This window comes from Gossypium arboreum, chromosome 4 (assembly GCF_025698485.1).
Source record: "Gossypium arboreum isolate Shixiya-1 chromosome 4, ASM2569848v2, whole genome shotgun sequence".
NCBI lineage: Eukaryota > Viridiplantae > Streptophyta > Magnoliopsida > Malvales > Malvaceae > Gossypium > Gossypium arboreum.
Window position 1 is genome coordinate 59586752 of NC_069073.1, and position 19025 is coordinate 59605776.

Genomic DNA, 19025 nt, shown 5'->3' on the forward strand with positions numbered 1-19025 from the left:
AAGATTTTCGAGGACGAAAATCCTTAAGGGGGAGAGTTGTAACAATCCGTTTTTAGTAAAATTAGAACAGTGGTTTCGGGACCACAAATCCGAACCGAAAAGAAAAATTATTTTTATATTTTTGCATGATTTTCTTTTAGATAGGAATATTATGTGAAAATTCTGATAAGAAAATTTTATCGATTTAGTGCTTAATTACGGGAGGACCAAATCGCATAAAATGCAAAAGTTGAGTTCTAGTAGCTAAAAGGATCAAATAGCTATGGAATTCAAAACTTGATGTCCTTATATGGTAATTAGACCATTAATCAAAAGTTAGTAGATATTTTTTATGATTCATCCATGGAAAAAATAGAAAAGGCTAAGGACTAAATTGGAAAGTGATAAAATTAAAGATGATAATTAAATTAAATAGAAATGTCATCTTATTTTATATCGTCTTCCCCAAAATTTGCATGGAAACCCTAGGAGAGAGAGAAGAAACTAATCAAGCTTAATTAGGTAAGTTTTCTAGTCCCGTTTTTAGTAATTTTTATATTTTTGAAACTGGGATAGTTTACTCTATCTATTTGGGGAACTAATTTGAAAAGTTATCAAAGTATAGAAATTATGTCATGGATGAATATGCTAAAAAATTAAAATTTATAGTGGAAAATGAAAGGTTGTTGATAGATAAACATCTTTCACAAAGTAAATTTTCATGAAAACATGATTAGGGACTAATTTGTAAAGTTCTGAACATTGAAGAAAAATTCTGAAATTTATGGAATACATGTGCTGTAAATTGTATATTGAAATCTTTTTTAGGCTTGGAATAATGAGTAAATTGCATGAATTTCATTTTCCGAGCCTAGGAACAAAATTGGAATTTATGGAAAGTTTAGGGACAAAATGGTAATTTTGCCTAGCATGTAAATTGAGTCCAATTGAATATGAAATGTGATAAATTGATGATTAAATTCATTTATATAGATCCGAATGACTCAAATTCAAAGTTAGATCGAGGAAAGGAGAAAGTTTTGGATTAGCAGATCAATATATGCGAACAAGTGTCGAGGTAAGTTCGAGTAGCTTAATTGAGCATGTAAATATGTTGAATTGAATGTTGTATTTGTATAGAATGTGATTTATATTTATGTGAATTAATTGGATATTATAATATAAGAATTGAATACATGCTTGATATTGTTTGAAAAGGGTTAAGTTCCATTTGAATATTAGATTTGGATGGATAAATGTGATTTTCCCTATTGAATGACGTCCTGCATTTGCTGCTGACAGGATTTAGCTCAGACGAGTAATCCTATTGATCTCATTACAGAAAGGATTTAGCCTAGACTGGTAATCCTAACACCCTTTTGAGCATATGTTAGGATTTAGCCCGGATGGGTAATCCTGATTAAGCTATTATGAGCATACTTAGACAAGTAATCATGTTATATGATATGTGGCTCGAAAGTGTGCTTTCTGATTAAGTGCTTTAATGGGTACTCTGAATATGAATTGACGGATTATTGAATTGTACACCTTGAGTGTACTATTTGAGTATCCGTAAGAATTTCAATGATTCAACAGACAAAATACTTGACATAATATGAGAATTATGAGATGAAATGAATAATGTCTTGAAAGAATATAACATGATGAGTTCATCTATGTTTACTTGATGTATATGTGAATTTTGTGACTAACATGTTTGATTGAATGCATGTGTTTAGGCAATTTTGCCAAGTTGATGGAAACATGTTATTATATGCTTAATTTTAATAAATGAGATTGGTAAGTTTAATTCTAGTTATACGAACTTACTAAGCATAATATGCTTACTTGATTTACTTTTCCCTGTTTTATAACACTCGGAGGCTCGCGAAGGTTGGTAAACAGTTGGAGCATCATCACACTATCCACAAGCTTATTTTGGTATAAATAGTAAATTTATTTTGGTATAATGGCATGTATAAGTTAACTTGACCATAGATGACTTGAACATGTTATTTGTAATTTAGACATTGGAATGGCTGGTAATGGTTTGTTTTAGTACTTATAAAGCATTATGTCATGATAAATACATATATGTTAAGTATAGATGATCAAGTGATGTTTAATGTTTAAGTATAGATGATCAAGTGATGTTTAATGTTTATGTTAAACTAAGGTAAGATTATAAACATAATTATATATGCAATGATATATCATATTAGATGTTAGAATTTGCTTGAAATCAATGCCAGAATTGGTTGGTATTTGGATGTAAGTTTTGGTGCAAGATATTGGTAAAATTTTGGGTGAGAAATGTAGCTAGAAATTGCTTTATTTTGTCCACACGGGCGTGTCACACACGGTCTGGTATATGGGTGTGTGATTAGATTGTGTGTCCCCTGCATCTTAAATTCGAGAAACAAAATGTACAAAAATGGAGGACACGGGCAAAGACACGGGCTTATGTCTTAGCCTTGTGTGTCATGGTTGTGTGAACAGTACACCTAATTTTTGAAAATTAAATTAATCACAAGGCTTACTGACATGGGCATGTGGCTGGCTGTGTGGCACAAGTCAGAGAGTTACACAGGGTCGAACACGGCCTGTAGCATGGGCGTGTCTTAGGGTCACACGGGCGTATCCCTGGACTACATGAACAAGTGTGCCCTATATCTAGGAAAATTTTAGAAATTTTGTGAAAAATTCTCTGAGTTCCCAATTTAGTCCTGACTCAATTCTAATACTCATATTGGGCCTCGAGGGTCCATTTAATGGACATTTTGAATAATCTCTAAAAATAAATAGTAATTGTCAAGAATTATCCATAAATGTTATGAATTATTTAATAATGCTCTGTAATCCTATTTCGGCGATGGACATGGGTTAGGGGTGTTACATAATTACCTTTAAAATTGGGGTTCTAACTTCATATAAAAGTCTTATAAACATTTAAAAGTAATATTAATGGTAACTACTTAACAATTCAGAAAATAGAAAGCAGTTTAATTCCATAAAGAACGTATATAAATAATGGCATTTGACAGTATAAAGAATTCACTTATACCATGATAGAATCAGTTTGAATTCAGAATGAGTTTCAACAATCACTTCTTTGGTTCAGAATAATCAGAATTAGTGTATGTTCATGTAACACCCCTCACCCGTATCAAACGCCAGGATAGGGTTCGAGGCATTACCGGGGCTTTACACTTATAACACACTATTTGGGTCGCAAATATTTGCTCAAGTTTAAAACCTTTCAGCCATGAATATCTCGTCCCTTATATAGGCCTTCGGGGCCTATAACGTACCTAGAGGTAGTGCGGGACAAATTCAGGCACGTTTGATAAACCTTGGGCTCCTCAGAAAAATTTTCGTTATCTTAAAGTGTTACACGCCCGTGTAGGTGGGCCGTGTGGACTCACACGCCAGTGTGACTTGGGACACGCCTATGCCCTTCAGCCATGTGCAACACTGACTTATCAACATGGCCGTGGCACACGCTCATGCTGCCCGCCCGTGGACAACACTGTCTTTTAGACACGGCAAGGACACACGCCCGTGTGGCCTACTCGTGTGCGTTTTTTATTTAAAATTTTATGTGCAGGGGACACACAACCATAGCCCACACCCATAGGAAGGAACTGTGTGTCACGCATGGCCTAGACACATGCCCATGTGTCCGACCATGTGGACCCTAATAGGCTATTTTCCAAGCCTTAATTCACCCCTTTCTACTCATTATACCTAGTGGTTACCAATTCTAAAGGAAAACATGATTATACACTTGTAAAATAATCTTGATAAAACTAGTTGTACGGAAACCTCATATCATTGGTTTCATACATGAAAGGTTATTTACCATTTAGTGTTTATGGGTTTATATGTCACTTGAATTCATCTGAAATTGGTTCGTTCATGTAACTCATTGTCAATTGGTAACAACCCATCACTTGTAAATAAAACCATACAAAAATTCGTAGGTCATAGCCTATGTAACAGCCTGATTTAGACCCTAATTGGAACAGTGGTTTTGGGACCACGAATCTGAGTCAAAAAAATATTTTAAAATTATTTTTTGTGTTTATTTTGTGTGTATTTATATCTATGAAATTTTCGTGATTTAATTTTATCGTTTGGGTATCCGATTAAATGAAAGGACTTAATCGCATAAATTGAAAATTAGCTAGTTTTAATTGTAAGTATTGAATTGATAATGGCTTATTAAGTGGAAGCATTCATGATGCAAAATCATTATATAGGATAAATATGTTTTATATTAAATATGTACATTTATGTATATATATGTGTTATAATAATAAAATGCATATTATATGTATATAATATAAGAAATGAGTTGGAAACCATGTGCATGTGACATGGATGATTATGTCCTTGGCCTATAAGTTTTAGTTATTAATTTTTAAAGGGTAATTTAGAAAACTAGCTTATAAATTATATAATATGTAATAAAACATAAAAGAAAAAAAAAAGTGTTCATAAATTTTTTCACATAGCTGAAACTAAAAAGAAAGAAAAGGAAGAAGCAAGCTAGGATTCAGTTGATTTTTAAGCTCAATCAAGGTAAGTGTTCGGCTCGGTTTTTGATCATTTTTACGTTTTTGAGATCATTGCTTCGAATACTACAAAACCCATGCTTGAATTTTGAATTTTTATGAATATTTTGAGTTATGCCATTGGTAAGGGCTCGTGATTTTTGTTATTTGATGATGAATTATAAAAGGTAGGTGTTGGGTTAACATATTTTGTATTGAAGTTTTTGATCATTTTAAGTAATTAGGACTTAATACCAAAAATTATAAATTGAGGGACTAAAATGTGAAATAAATGAAATTTATGGACTTGTGTGAGCTTAGTGAAGATTCGGCTTAAGCATAGTAAAGTCAAATTTTGAATATTTTGTATTTTGTGCAAATTGGACTAAATTGTAAAAAGTGGAAATGTCAGGGGTAAAATGATAATTTATCTATTTATGTGTTTTTGGGCCAAATTGAATGAAAATATGTTTGAATGAGCTTAATTTGAATGTGTTTAGATTAAGAACCAAATAAATCAGATTTGGATCAAGGAAAAACGAAAGTGGTCGACTAGCCGTCCTGTTCCGTCTTTATATCGTCCGAGGTAAGTTATAAGCATAATTGGGTTGTTTTATATAATTAAATACGGGATTTATATGCTGATTTTGTAATGTGTAAAAACCTAGGCATATAATTCATTGTAAGAAATATGGCACTAAGTGTGCGAGGGATAAAGTGACGGAACTAAGTGTGCGATACGTCACAAGATTTTAGCACTAAGTGTGCGACATGTTAAGGTAACGACACTAAGTGTGCGATACGTTACAAAGATTTAGCATTGAGTGTGCGAGTTGGCTGATCCCTTAAAAGAACCAAATTGTAATTGTGAAATCAAATTAAACGGTCAGACATGAATTATCTTGATATTTACTTGAGTAAAGGTAAGTGAAATCCTTGAATATTTGGGAAGAATCGTATGCAAACCAAATGAAAAACATATGGGTATATGGTGTGTATATTCGGCATATAAAAGAATAATTTGAGTGTCATTGTAATGCTGGTTAATTAAGTATACATGTGAGTTGGTCCATTCGGCCAGGTAACGATATATATGTATGACATTATTCTATGATGTTTTAATGTGCGGATAGGAGTAGATGGATGTACAGCTAATTATGAGTACTTGAATTAGGAATAGATGAATATTATGTATGGCAAATGATTGATAGAGTGAAGCATGAAATTTATGTTGGTATTAAAGGCTTGGATACGACTGGCTGTTAATGTTTAGATGCGAATATAGGTATAGTGAAATGAGATCTTTAAGTATGTTTCTATATGAGGCTATCTTCGGCCATGAATATGATAATGATATATATAAGTGGAAGGTATATATATAATACTAGTAACTTGTGTATTCGGTCAAGGGAAAGTTAATATATAGTCACAAGTTTATAATCACTTTTAATAACTTTAATTAATTATTTGAGCAAAATATTGTATTACGAAATTTCCTATTGATGATTAAATGTGATTAAGTTGAATATTTTCTTATGACTTACTAAGCTATATTAGCTTACTCTGCATTTTCATATTTATTCTGTTTTATAGATTTTGAATCCAAGTTACGAATCTGGGAATCATCAAAGGAGCTTATCACGCTATCGACTGTCTTCGGTATTTTATAAATTGTGTTTTGGAACTATGGCATGTATAGGCTAGAAAGTGATTTTGAAATAACAAATTTAGTTAAGTATTTAAAGCCGTGCGAAAATGGCTTGCTTATTATGCCTAAGTTTGGTTGTACATATTCTTAATTAAAATGTTTGATGAGTTTAATTATTGGTAATTTAATGATGGAAGATTTAGATGTGTATATGAATTTAGGTAATAAGATTCAGTTATGAAACCAAATAGCATAATATGTATTTGGTACAAAGTATAAATTTTGCATGCGTGATTGTTATTTAAAATTGTAACATGATTTGAATTAATGTTACTATGAGTTTGTGCAGCAGCTGTTAATTGATGCGTGTTGAATGTTTGGTAAACCGTAAACATGACTTATTATAAAGCCTATTCGGATGTGTCTAGATGTCTATATATATATATATATATATATATATACAAATCGAAAGAATTATAGATGTTATGTTGTCTATGGTTAAGATGATTAATTATGTTGTATATGTATTAATAAAGATTTAAAAAAATGAGATAATGAGTATATTTGAATAAATGTGATATGAGTATCGAACATATTAAATTTTGGGTTCGGTAAGAATATTTAAACTTCTGTGAATTTTGGTTGAATATAATGCATGATTTATAATTGTAAGCGGCATATTTAATATATGTTTGATTTGTGTTTATAAGTGGCCTGCTATTCCGACTTAGTAATAAGGTAAAAGAATAAACATTTATTGATTGAATTAGGTTTATGTGATGTAGTAAGCGATGGTTTTAATTTTATAGTTGTGCGGCACTGGTAATTGAATTATGAAATCATTGGTTTAACCTTTATTAACTTGATACTATATTTTAATTTGGTATTTGTTTATTATTAACTTAAATTGTATATTTTAATTAATATTAAAGAACATTTGGTGGATATGTATTTTTATGTTTAAAATTTGGTAAATTTGATATACTGAATTGGTGATTAGTCTTGAAATTTTAATACTTGAATTAGTATGTTTGGATATTGTGATATAATTTGTTTTATATTTTAAGTGCATGAATATTATTAAGTATTTGATTACCCTTACTTTGATAAACACCTGACTTGTGCATATAATTGTAAAGCGTGTTTTGTATGGCTTTGAGGCAGACATATTAATATGATAATATGTTTATCTGTACAATATGAATTTGGTTGATAATTTGAATTATGAATAGTATTTGTATTTAGATTAATAATATATGTTTGATATTAAATCTATTATATGTTTTATTTTTGAGAATATGACCTGTGTGAATATATTGTATCCGAAAGTAGTGTTGTGGTCGGTAGTGCCTCTTAACCCTAGTTCGGCGACGGAAACGGGTTAGGGGTGTTACAGCCTACTTCAATTAAGCCAATTTTCATGGCCATATACAAAAAGATAAACATATTTTTACATGCCTTCATTTGGCAAATCAAATGACACATATAACAAAATACTCAAAAATCCTATACATGCCATTGAACAAATAAAAATGTCTTTATACCAAAGCGTGACTAGTTGATAGTGTGTCGACTCTCCAATCGTCTTCCAGTCCTTATGAGTCCTCGAGCTCTGTGAGATAGGGAAAAAGGGAGGGGTAAGCATTTACATGCTTAGTAAGCTCGAATAACAGGAAAGTAAACTTACCAAGTATTTAACATGCATCCATGATAGATAAGGAAACCAACAATTATTAAATGGTTCCCTATTACATGCACTCAATCAATAAGTTAGTAACATAATCAAGCATCGTATAATTTAACTAGATGAGCTCATCATTCAACACCTCATTTACACAAATATATCATGTTAATCTCATTAAGTTTCTAGGAAATCTCGATGGAATACCCATTAACCGTCAATTCATACGAATGATCATTCCCTATATGCACTCTCGCAAACCTCACATTTTATGGCAGGAGTACCAGTCCAGGCTAAATCCTTTAATATGACAAACACCCTTAATGAGCTCGAATCTGAATTACCAGTCCAGGCTAAATTCAGACCCTAATCGGATTACTCGTCCGGGCTAAATCCATAATGCACACATATTCTTCAGGAGGCTCGACCATTCAAAGGAACACCTGTCCAGGCTAGATCCTTTCAATATTTGAGATCAACGGATTACCCATCCAGGCTAAATCCTTACTGCAACACATGCAGGAGCAATCAAGTTTTATCCATCGAATTCCCTTTTTCAACCTCAACCGAGACATTTTTCACATGTTACCATCAAATATGAATTTCTATGATATTTCATGCCAATAATAAATGATATCATCATGCTTTAATAAATCATACAAATATGCATATTAGGGGTTTACTTTAAGTTATCCGAACTTATTACTTGGTATTTGTTTCAGAGCTGTGTTTCGGTTATTCCGAAACCTTTCATTTACCTCGATCGACCTCCGGAATTTGTTCCTCAGGGTCTATAACAACAAAATTATATCATTAAATACCCCACATTATACATTACAAGTCTAATTCTCACCCCCAGTCCAAATGACCGTTTTGCCCCTAATCTTTAACATTTTTACGATTTAGTCCCTAGGCTCGTATAATGAAACACATGCACTTTCTATCTTACCCAAGCCTAGCCGAACACTTTTCTCTCTTATGGAAACCCACATTTCCCATTATTTTCTCATTTCTACAACACAATTTATAGCTTTTGCCAAATGGTCCCTACAAGGGTCTTTCATGAAAATCACCTAGGAAAAGATGTTTAGCACGTATTCATCTTTCATATTCCTCCATAATCTGTCAAAATAAAAATAACTCATGAATGGGTAAATTTTTAAACATAAACCCTAGCATGAAATATGGGTAGAAATGGAGAGAGCAAGCTATCGGGATTTCAAAAATACAAAGAACATTAAAAACGGGGCTTGGGAGCACTTACTATTGAGCTTGGAAAGCTTGAATACCCTAGCTATGGTGAAAAGAGAATTTTGGCAGCATGGAGAAGAAGAATGGCTGATTTTGGCTTGATTTTTCCTATTTTATTTCATTAAAAATCCAAATGACCAAAATGCCCTCATGCCCTTTCTTTAAAATTTCATCCATGCAAGCCCATTTTTGTCCAAAAATTTAGAAATTGGGCAAATTACTCTCCAAGACCTTCTACTTCATAACCCAAAGCAATTTCATACAAATTGCTTCTAGAATTCAAGTTTTGCAATTTATTCAATTTAGTCCCTAATTTCCAATTGAACACCTTACTCAAAGAATTTATTCATGAAACTTTAACACATGCATATAATCATATTCTAGGCCTCATAATAACCATAAAATAAATATTTTTATGTCAGATTTGTGGTCCCGAAACCACTATTCTGACTAGAAAAATAGAGAGCGAATACTAAGGACTAGTCATCCAACACACCACAGAAATAATAACACATCATAGCGCTAGTGTCCGAAGACTAGAGTAGTATCACACCGAAGTGTTAGTAATAGGAGTACCGAAGTAATGTGCTCGAAGGCTAAACCATGGTCAAATCCGCATCTCCTAAAAAAGTAACAAAAGTCCCCTATTGGCATGCCAATCGTATCCTAGTTATTTATCTAAGCTACCAAGGTCTTGTTTCAATGTTTTCATAATTTCAATAACTCAAGTATCAAATGAAATTACAGTTCAATATCAATATTTTTGGTGTAAAACACTATAATATAAATCGGTAATTTGAATCATGGAATTATGTCACTACAGACAATTTCAAACCTTTCATTTTCATCTCCATAAGGTGACATTTTCCAAAGTCCATTCATAAAGTTATTTTCATGCCAATAATCTGAATTTTAACATCGTTCAACATTTTTGAACTTCACTTACTTATTTGAAACCATATTTTTACAAACATACAAATATTAAAATACGATATTATACTCAATAATTTTAACAAAATCAATTTAAACATGAGATAATTATTTTCAAGAGATTTCCATAAATCTTACCAACAACACAAAAAGTCTCAAAAATAAGGAGAACTCTCTTTCACCTCAATCCACTGACATTTCTTTCCCTGTGCTAGTTTCCCTTTCTTCCTCTTCAATTTCTTACAAAAATAACAAAAAGAATCATAAATTCCATAGTAATTAAATAGTCATTAATATGGCGCAACAACAACGGCATCTTGAAATAAATATGAATTATGCGAAAATGAGATGAGAGCTTCAAAACCCATACCTTGAATAACCAATTTATAACTCCTATTAAGCTCTCTCTTTAAGATTCAAACCCTAACTTATTGGGTGATAAAGATGCTAAGGGAAATGGCTCAATCAAGGTTTTAAGATGAAGATTTTATAAAGAAATGATGAAAAATGGTGAAAGATAGGGAGAAAAATGAGTAGAAATGGTGGAACAATGAAGAAACGTGGAGAAACTTCTCCTCCCTTAAGTGGACTAGCAAATAGAAATAATGTAAAAAAAAATACTCCTTAAAGTATTAGCGATACATTCAGTCATTAAATGTAACACCGCCTTACCATGGACTATCGACAATTTGGTTAAGGGTGTTAACCAAGTCCTTGTACTCTTTGTACATTTGAAATTTAGTTATGTTGATTTTAATTCAAAGAATTTGGTCTCTCTACCATTCAGATTTAAAAATGTAAATCCAATTGTTAACATCGTTAAAAATAAACTTTTAAATATAAGTCCATTACAATATCATTTTTTGTTATATAGCTACTAAGTGAATTTTTTTATCCAAAATGTCATGATAGTGAATTTAGCAAAAGAATTTTTGCGATATTAACAAGTCGATCTAAGTTTTAAATTTTGAAAAGTAAAGAAACAAAAGTTCTAAAAATAAAAGGGATAATTTCAATATTTTATGTGATTCAAATGTATACATGAACTTTTATTTTAGTCTAGTTGTATATATTTAATAAATAAGTACATAATTTATTTTTATATTAGATAAATAAAACTATTTACATACGCACTATATAAATGTAAAATGATGTCATATCAATAATTGTATTAACAATTTTTAAAATTGAATCAAATTAAAATTATATATATAAAATTATATAAATTTAAAGTTAATGTATATTACTATTAAACTCAAATTCATATGTAATTTTGAAATTAACCTAAAAATAAAAATTAAAAAATTAAATTTCAAATATACCATATGTAAAGCTTATTTCTATGTTTTCTTGTATGTGTTTTAATTTTAAAATTAATGTTTTTTGAATTAGGAAGTAAATTCAACAATTACAACCTAAACACCATAAAGTAAAGAAACTTGTGGGCCCACACATCCCATTCTCCATCCCTCTGTTCCCTCACCTTTCGGATAAGTTTTTTCATTTTTGTGTAATTTTCTTCTCCTCATCCTCCAAATCAAATCCAACGCCGAAACGCAAAATATCATTATCTAAAACGCAACTTCCATCTCTCACTAAAACCTACTGTACATAAAGAGGAGAAGAAAAAACCCTTTCAAACCCAATCCAATTATGCTTTTCTTCAACTTTCCCACATACCCTTTTGTCTAAATATCTTGGGAAATAAAATTAAATATCTTGAAAAATAAAAGGAAAAGATGTCAGTTTTGGCAGCGAATTCTCAAATTCTGTCCCGAGAAATCTATCAAAGATACCAACAACAACAGCTTTGGAACAATGGAAGCTGTTTGTTTTCACCAAAGAATTCTAGGTATTTTGGGTCTGATTGGAAGGATAGAAAATGGAAGAATAAAATCGTGAGGAGCAGAGACTGGAGAGTACAAGCTCTTTGGCCTGATTTGTCAAGACCCAGTGCGATTGAGATGGAACCCATCAACGACTCTGATCACCTTGATCAGATTCTGGCTCGTGCTCGACAGCTCTCTCAGCCTATTATCATTGATTGGTTCGTTTCATCTTCTCTGTAACTCTTTCCTTGTTGAACAGAGTAAAGCCTTGCCTTTCTCCATTTTAATGTTTTTTTTGGAATTGTGATTGCTGGTAGGATGGCTGCTTGGTGCCGGAAATGCATCTATTTGAAGCCAAAGTTGGAGAAATTGGCAGCTGAGTTCGATACCAAGTAAAGTTATCTTTACTCAAAAAGTGTTGATATTTAATACACTCACTTTGCTGAATTTTACACATTTACTACAAAAGCAAAATGGTTCCACACCATCTAAAATTTTTAAAAATAAATTCTTATTGGTATTGTATAATTTAACTGATTACTTTTGGAGATGGGATTATATCTGTACACCTTTAAAGATTTAACGTATCCAAAACTGATACTTTTATTTATTTCCATATATTAAGGATATTTGAATAAAAATTCTAAGTAGGAGTTGTACTCATTTGAATTTTTCGTAAATTTTAAATATTCATGTCTGAAATACATCTTCAAATAAGATAATATAAATATACGAGAAGGAACTAAAAAGTTGGAACATACATACGTTAGCTACTATATCATCGACCTCCAAGTTGGTAGTTGGCGTCGAAAACTAGTCCAACTTTGAAATGCTCTTCTCATGTCATGATTTAATCACGTGTTGTTATTTTATTGACAAATTCTTGTCTTATGGAATATATGTTAGAATCAAATTCTATTACGTGGATGTCAACAAAGTACCTCAAGCTTTAGTGAAGCGGGGAAATATCTCTGTATGTAAATGTTTTGCTTTGTGTTCTATTTTTTTCTTTTTTCTAATTCAATTATAACAAAATTATTTCACTTCTTTTTTAATTGTTCGTGTTTTTGTATGCAGAAAATGCCTACAATTCAGGTATGTTCACCGCAAAACAAAAATCTGAGTTCTTTGATATTAATAATGATTAATGAGATTTCAAAGGAAGGATCTAAAAAAGGGAAAATAATTGCAGTTATGGAAGGATGGAGAGATGAAAGAAGAAGTAATTGGAGGGCACAAAGCATGGCTTGTTACTGAAGAAGTGAGACAAATGATCAAAAAATTTGTCTGAATAATACTGGGGGTTATTTTCACTTTTTTTTTTTGTAAAATTGTAAGATGATCATGAGAAACTGATGATGGTATTCTGACGACCAACCATACTTGAACTTTCTATTTGTACAGTAAAGTTAATTCCACAAATTAAACAGTATTGATACATTGAGGTAATGTTGTAATTTGATTTGATGAAAATTATATTGGCAATTACACGGTGTCGGTGTGCAAGAACGAATGTATGGTTCAGCATTTCTTTTATCTTCTGAACACAATTATTCTTCTCAATATACCCATGTAGTGAAGTGCATTCCTAAAGAGGCCTGCTGAGTGAAAACAGAACATAAACATCATTCCAAAATCCAAACATAATGGCATAATTATCAAAAATATCTTCTAACATTTAATTTCTTTTAGAAATCAAACAAATTTTAACAAGAAACGTGAGTTGATCGTCAATCAAACTGTATGTCAATCAATGAAATAGTCTACATGGCGTGTCACGTAAGCACGAAGTCATAGATGACATCTATAAAAGCAAAATTAGTTAACAATTTCTTTTTTAAAATTTATTTTCATCTTTATTCTTGTCCTCTTTCTTCTCTTACTAATGTCGCTGTTATGTCTAACCATCGGGTCAGATTTTCAAATTGACTTATTTATTATGGTATTTGAGAGGCAGAGCCATAGATTTCTAATTTCTAATTCCTTTTTTCTTCTCTTTTTTCCTACTAGATCTAGTAGTATCTAAATCGAATCTCTTTTGTTTTCCAAAAAAATGTATGCGTTCGATAAATAGTGAAAGACCAAGAGAAAAAAGGAAAATATCGAACTGTGTAACTACTTTTGGTGGTGTTGTTGAAGAAGTGAAGACTTATAAAGAAAAGAAGGGTTGGTTTGATTCGGTTTAGAAAGGGAAGCTGAAGAAATGGATTACATCAATGATGAGTAAATTACTTTTTTCTATTGTGTTCTTATGGTTTCAAAATGCATGTGTTACTATGTTTGTTTCAGCTTCATTTTTTCTTTTTTTTGCTTTTTTAATATTTCATTTGAGAATAAACTTGTGTTTTTCTTTAATTCTAAGTCATTTAGAAATGGGTATGTTTTGATTTGTACTATAACTAAAATGGGTAATTAAGAGAGTAATATGAAAGTTTGGGCTCTGATGAAAATAGTGGTGGGTCATTGTGTTTTTTTTCTTTTTCATTTTTGTGATATTTTATTAGCTTAAACATCAATGCTCAAAAACATACGAAAGAAAGAAAGACATGAGGTATAAGCATCTTTGAAATTGGTTAAATTTCTTAACCAAATTATCTACCGTGGTTGAGTGACAATCAACTGACGTCTTCTATTAACATTGAGAATTTCAATCAAAAAAAATTCAAGAGCAAAAAACCAAAACCCCATAAACATTGAAGTTATTTTTGACAATTATGCTTTTCACAATTAAAATAATTCTTAAAACCAATCTAATGAGTGTTTTTTTTTTTTTTTTACTTGAAACTTCAAATAATGTTCAAAAGCAGTAAAACAGAACTTATTTAACCAAAAGAAGCCCAAAAACCCCAAAATTAGTATAAAAAACAGAAAACCAAACTAGGTCGACGATAGTTTAAAAAATCTAAAAAAACTGAATCAAACCAAATCAAATTCAACCCTTAAAAAAAAACTTAAATGACAATTTAAGTGAACCAACCGAGTCATTAACTTGCATCACAGCAAAGAACCTCATTGGCCACTATTTCAATTTGAATAGAACCAGAGTCCTGTATGTCCAAGTCATGAAAATTGCGGACCCAGCGGACACATCACATTACATGAAGAAATGGCATTGGAAGGGTTCAATGGAAAGAACAAAGAATCCACCTACCTCAGCTTTTATCTTAAAACAGTATGGAGAAACAAATAAAGACGCATGTTAGTACACCTATAGCTCTAACAGCAACGATGAAGTCACAATCTCATAGTGTCCAAGCTGGAACACACCTACCTCAGCTATTATCTTAAAAGAATATGGAGAAACAAATAAAGACGTATGTTAGTACACCTATAGCTCTAACAGCAAAGATGAAGTCACAATCTCATAGTGTCCAAGCTGGGACACCCACTAAACATCTATGTCAACTTTTCTAGGTGAAAGATTTCATCAAGCTATGCAGAAATACATAATAGAAAAGGAGAATACAAAGTTACAGTTCTTAATAAAGCTAAAAGCCTAAGCGAATGAATTGAAGTTTCTGAATGAAAGATGAACTTTAATCATGTCCAGCCTAAGAATCCTTGACATGCTACCTAAAAGACATTGGATTTGGAGCTGTTATTTACACATAAAACACATGCAATGGCACAAATATCTGCTACTAACCGTTCTATCTTTCACTAGTTACATCTTGGACGTTCTGCACTAAGAGAGTAATCAAAGTGTTTAGTTGGAGGCTTTGAGGCTCATGCGCCTTATAGAACTGTAAACACATCTTAATCCCTGTATAAAAAGCTCTCTTTTAACTCTTTTTATTATAAGACATTTCCAATGAGATGCATATCCAAAACAGAAGCTAACTATATGCCATAAATTGAGGAACAACAATTTGAATATTTCCTCTTCTAACTTCATGATCGTTTTGTTGTACCTACGCACACTCTGAATTACTTGGCCAAAGATGCTTCCTGCCCTTCACAGGGCCAACACTGTTGGCACAGAAACAAGTGCTTCATTTTGAACGATTAAACAAATTAAGTGCAATGCCACAGCCATATGTCAAGTAGCTAGATTATCATGCCCGCTCCGACTGCAGAAACAAAACCATGTCTCCACTTACATCCTCAAAGAATAACAAACTACAGAATCAGTAGCTAAGTTAACCGTGGTCCAAGCACCAGATATGATGTAAACCAATAAAAATACTTCAAAAGCAATGGGCAATCCAAAATCTACATTAACTAGATTGTTAATTTGCTTGAAAATAAATAATCACAAACTACGCAGAGAAAATTCATTGTAAATCATGGACAACATAATGAAGCATTCCACAAACTTCACATTGCCCGTGAGCGATTGATCATTCTAAGACCCAATGCAAAAAAGAAGCCTGTATGCTTCTAACAGAAGAAAGAGAACAATAAAATTTGAGCTTAGTTTTCAGTATCATCAAGATCAACACATTAAAGCAGCAGAGAATTAAACCATTCACTCTTAAGTAACATCGTAACACTAACATATACTTAAAGTATATATATATCCTCAAGGAGACACTATGCGCACTGACAGACTTATAATGAAGTTGCTGGCAAGGCAACATTTTCATCATTCTCATTAAAGGGGATAGATTAGATATCGGCAAACAAGACAACAATGACACTCAGTCCAAGTTTCAACTTTAAAACCATGAACCAGTAGACCAAGATCAGACTTGCAAAGTCTTATAAATTTTTCACAATAAACTGAAAGAAAGAAGTGTTCATAAAGTTCCAACAATTCAAAACCAAAAAAGAAAGACTATTCCTCGTTTCGGAATAAAATAAATCATATTCCAAAACCAAATACTGCTCGTATCTTATTGAAAATAAGGTCTTTCCAACCCCTCTCAGTGTTCTCCACCACAGTCGCATTCCCATATCTGCATCACAAATCAAAGCAAAAACAGAAGTAAAATCAATGACCCAATTCAGAAAGTAAGAAATTAGCCATCTTGCGCAATAAAACAAATAAAAACCAACCTGTCCTCCTCGGGAACATCTGAATGCGTGAGTTTGATTATAGTAACCCCAGGCTCAGGCTCATTGAAAACAAGTCTTACCTGCAACAACAACCCATTAAAGATAAGCCATCATTCGACCACACTGTATTCCCAAAAACCTGGAGAACAGGCAAAAGTGGAATCCATTAAACTTACAGTAGAATCAATCCCGTCGGGCCAGCTCCCAAATCTCCATCTCTGAGCAATCAACTTCCCTTCTTGCAACTCCAAGTTAATACCAGTAACCGATCCATCGAAAATACTAAATTGACCACCGACTTCTTTACTTATCCTAGCATTACTCTGAGTAAACCCTTTCCATCTATTCTCATCCATCAAAATCTCATATATATCCTTAGCTCTACAATTAAACTTCTCCGTCATTGTAATCGTCTTGAACCCTTTCTTCCCTTCCTTCTTCACTTCCTTTTTGGCTTCCTTCTCCATCCCAACTTTCTCCTTAGACACTGCAGCTGAGTTACTATTACCAGTAGTAGTATTAGTTTTGGGAGCCGATTTCTTGGCTTCCAATTCATCTTTAACGGGGCCACCTTTCGCCATAGCTTGAACAAAATCCCTCACTTTCTCCAAAACCAAAGCCTTGCCTTTGGCCAGCATCGCTTCCTTCAAGGCTTTACCAACGGGTCCTTCGTCTTTAACCGTCACCTTAACTTCCGGATCCTCTTCAGCATTTTCATCCGAAATGTACGGAATCTCGAGGTTACCTTCAGCTTTCAACATTGTCTTCCCTTCCCCATCTTTGGCTTCGCCTTCCCAGGATACACTCAAACTGATTTCATATCCGGGAATGACTTTACCCTTGCGAATATTAACATAGGCTTCGCCGTCGACCTTTTCGACCTTCTTGGTCTTGATGCGGAGATTACCTTGGCCGTCAAGGATGGTGAGATCCGAAAGCGATTTGGTGAAGAACGTTTTCGACCAGGGGAGGCAATCGGTTTCAGCCCAGTGCCAGTTGTGGACGTTAGCACCGTCGGGTCTTTCCTCCACGATCCAGCGCTTGTCTCCTTCGCCGTACTTGGCCATTGATGAAAAAATCAAGACGACGGTGTATTAGGGATTGAGAGATATGTGAGGATAATAATGGAAGGGAGAGCTTAAAAGAAGCAATTGGGTGGGAGGGGCCGCTCTGGAGGGTTCGGGGCGGGGAGGTAGAAGAATCCAGAATGTGGGATAGATATATAAAACTAATATTTTTGGAAGGATCTAGAAGACTTCACTACGAGGAGCTCGTCTGCTTTTAGGGTTTCTTTGCTGATGTTGTGCAAAGCTTATGGCATGTTTGGTACAAATATTGTAATTTTAAAACATCCCTTATAAAATAAAACATTGATTTACTTAAATATGTTTGATTATGGATTTGTTGGCTTTACCACCCAATGAAAAGTTGAAATTGTATATTATATCATCATTTTAAATAAAATTGGTTAAATTACATTAATATTATTAAATTATTAATAAATTTATATTTTGGTCATTAAACTTCAAAGAGTTTCAGAGTGATCACTAAATTATTTCAAAATTTTTATTTAAATCATTAAACAATTTAAAAGTTTTTTTAAGTCACTAGACTATTAAGTTATTAAAAAAAAAGTTTAGTTAACAAACTCTAAGCGATGTTTCAATGAACGATATGTGGATTAGTATCCATCGACAAGTATAATAACATATCTTAGATCCAAGTCGATTTAATAGTTATTGTCGAAAATCGAAAAAGAAAATTGTTTGGATTTTGGTTTGCAAGTTTGTGGCGTTCAAAGCTATTTCATAAAAAAAAAAACTTAATTGTAGAAAGGAAGGGGAAGGAAAGCTTTTGATTGGTGCATATGGGGCTAATAAAAAAGGTCATACAGTAGTGATTTTAACAACCCAATGACTTAAATGAAAACTTTCGAATAGTTCAATCACCATTCTATAGATTTTTAAAGTTGAGTAATCAAAATGTAAATGTACTAATAGTTTAGTGACGGTGAGTATAGTTTATCCAATAATTTAATTGAGAGATATAATTAAATTTGTTTTAATTGATTAAATAAATAATATTTTGGGAACATAAAACTCATATTAAGTTGGATAAATTATATAAGTTACTTTAAAGACTATATAACAAAT

General features: G+C 32.4%; 2 protein-coding genes and 1 long non-coding RNA gene across 3 annotated transcripts; 1 reads left to right on the plus strand and 2 right to left on the minus strand.

The window, feature by feature from the left end:
- Positions 1-7584: 7584 nt before the first annotated feature.
- Positions 7585-10665, minus strand: LOC108460078 (uncharacterized). Its single transcript, XR_001867455.2, has 3 exons — positions 10416-10665; positions 10184-10284; positions 7585-7795 (listed from the first exon to the last, which is right to left on the minus strand). It is a non-coding gene; the product is annotated as an uncharacterized LOC108460078 (long non-coding RNA).
- An 893-nt stretch (positions 10666-11558) lies between these two features.
- LOC108459382 (thioredoxin-like 3-1, chloroplastic) lies at positions 11559-13359 on the plus strand. Its single transcript, XM_017758743.2, has 5 exons — positions 11559-12092; positions 12192-12266; positions 12781-12847; positions 12952-12969; positions 13067-13359. The coding sequence occupies exons 1-5, from the start codon at positions 11785-11787 to the stop codon at positions 13163-13165; spliced, it is 567 nt and encodes a 188-aa protein (XP_017614232.1). The 5' UTR covers positions 11559-11784; the 3' UTR covers positions 13166-13359.
- Positions 13360-16425: 3066 nt separating this feature from the next.
- On the minus strand, positions 16426-18181 carry LOC108460714 (uncharacterized). The gene is made up of 3 exons (XM_017760319.2): positions 17049-18181; positions 16873-16952; positions 16426-16772 (listed from the first exon to the last, which is right to left on the minus strand). The coding sequence occupies exons 1-3, from the start codon at positions 17937-17939 to the stop codon at positions 16679-16681; spliced, it is 1065 nt and encodes a 354-aa protein (XP_017615808.1). The 5' UTR covers positions 17940-18181; the 3' UTR covers positions 16426-16678.
- Between the last annotated feature and the right edge of the window lie 844 nt (positions 18182-19025).

Excerpts from the sequence above, each read along its gene's own strand:
- LOC108460714 (XM_017760319.2), bottom strand. The coding sequence starts at position 17,939 with ATGGCCAAGTACGGCGAAGGAGACAAGCGCTGGATCGTGGAGGAAAGA. Across the intron at positions 16,953-17,048 it reads CCGACGGGATTGATTCTACT|GTAAGACTTGTTTTCAATGA; the intron begins GTAAGTTTAATG and ends TTGTTGTTGCAG. Across the intron at positions 16,773-16,872 it reads GATGTTCCCGAGGAGGACAG|ATATGGGAATGCGACTGTGG; the intron begins GTTGGTTTTTAT and ends TTTGTGATGCAG.
- LOC108459382 (XM_017758743.2), top strand. The coding sequence starts at position 11,785 with ATGTCAGTTTTGGCAGCGAATTCTCAAATTCTGTCCCGAGAAATCTAT. Across the intron at positions 12,093-12,191 it reads CAGCCTATTATCATTGATTG|GATGGCTGCTTGGTGCCGGA; the intron begins GTTCGTTTCATC and ends GATTGCTGGTAG. Across the intron at positions 12,267-12,780 it reads GCAGCTGAGTTCGATACCAA|AATCAAATTCTATTACGTGG; the intron begins GTAAAGTTATCT and ends AATATATGTTAG.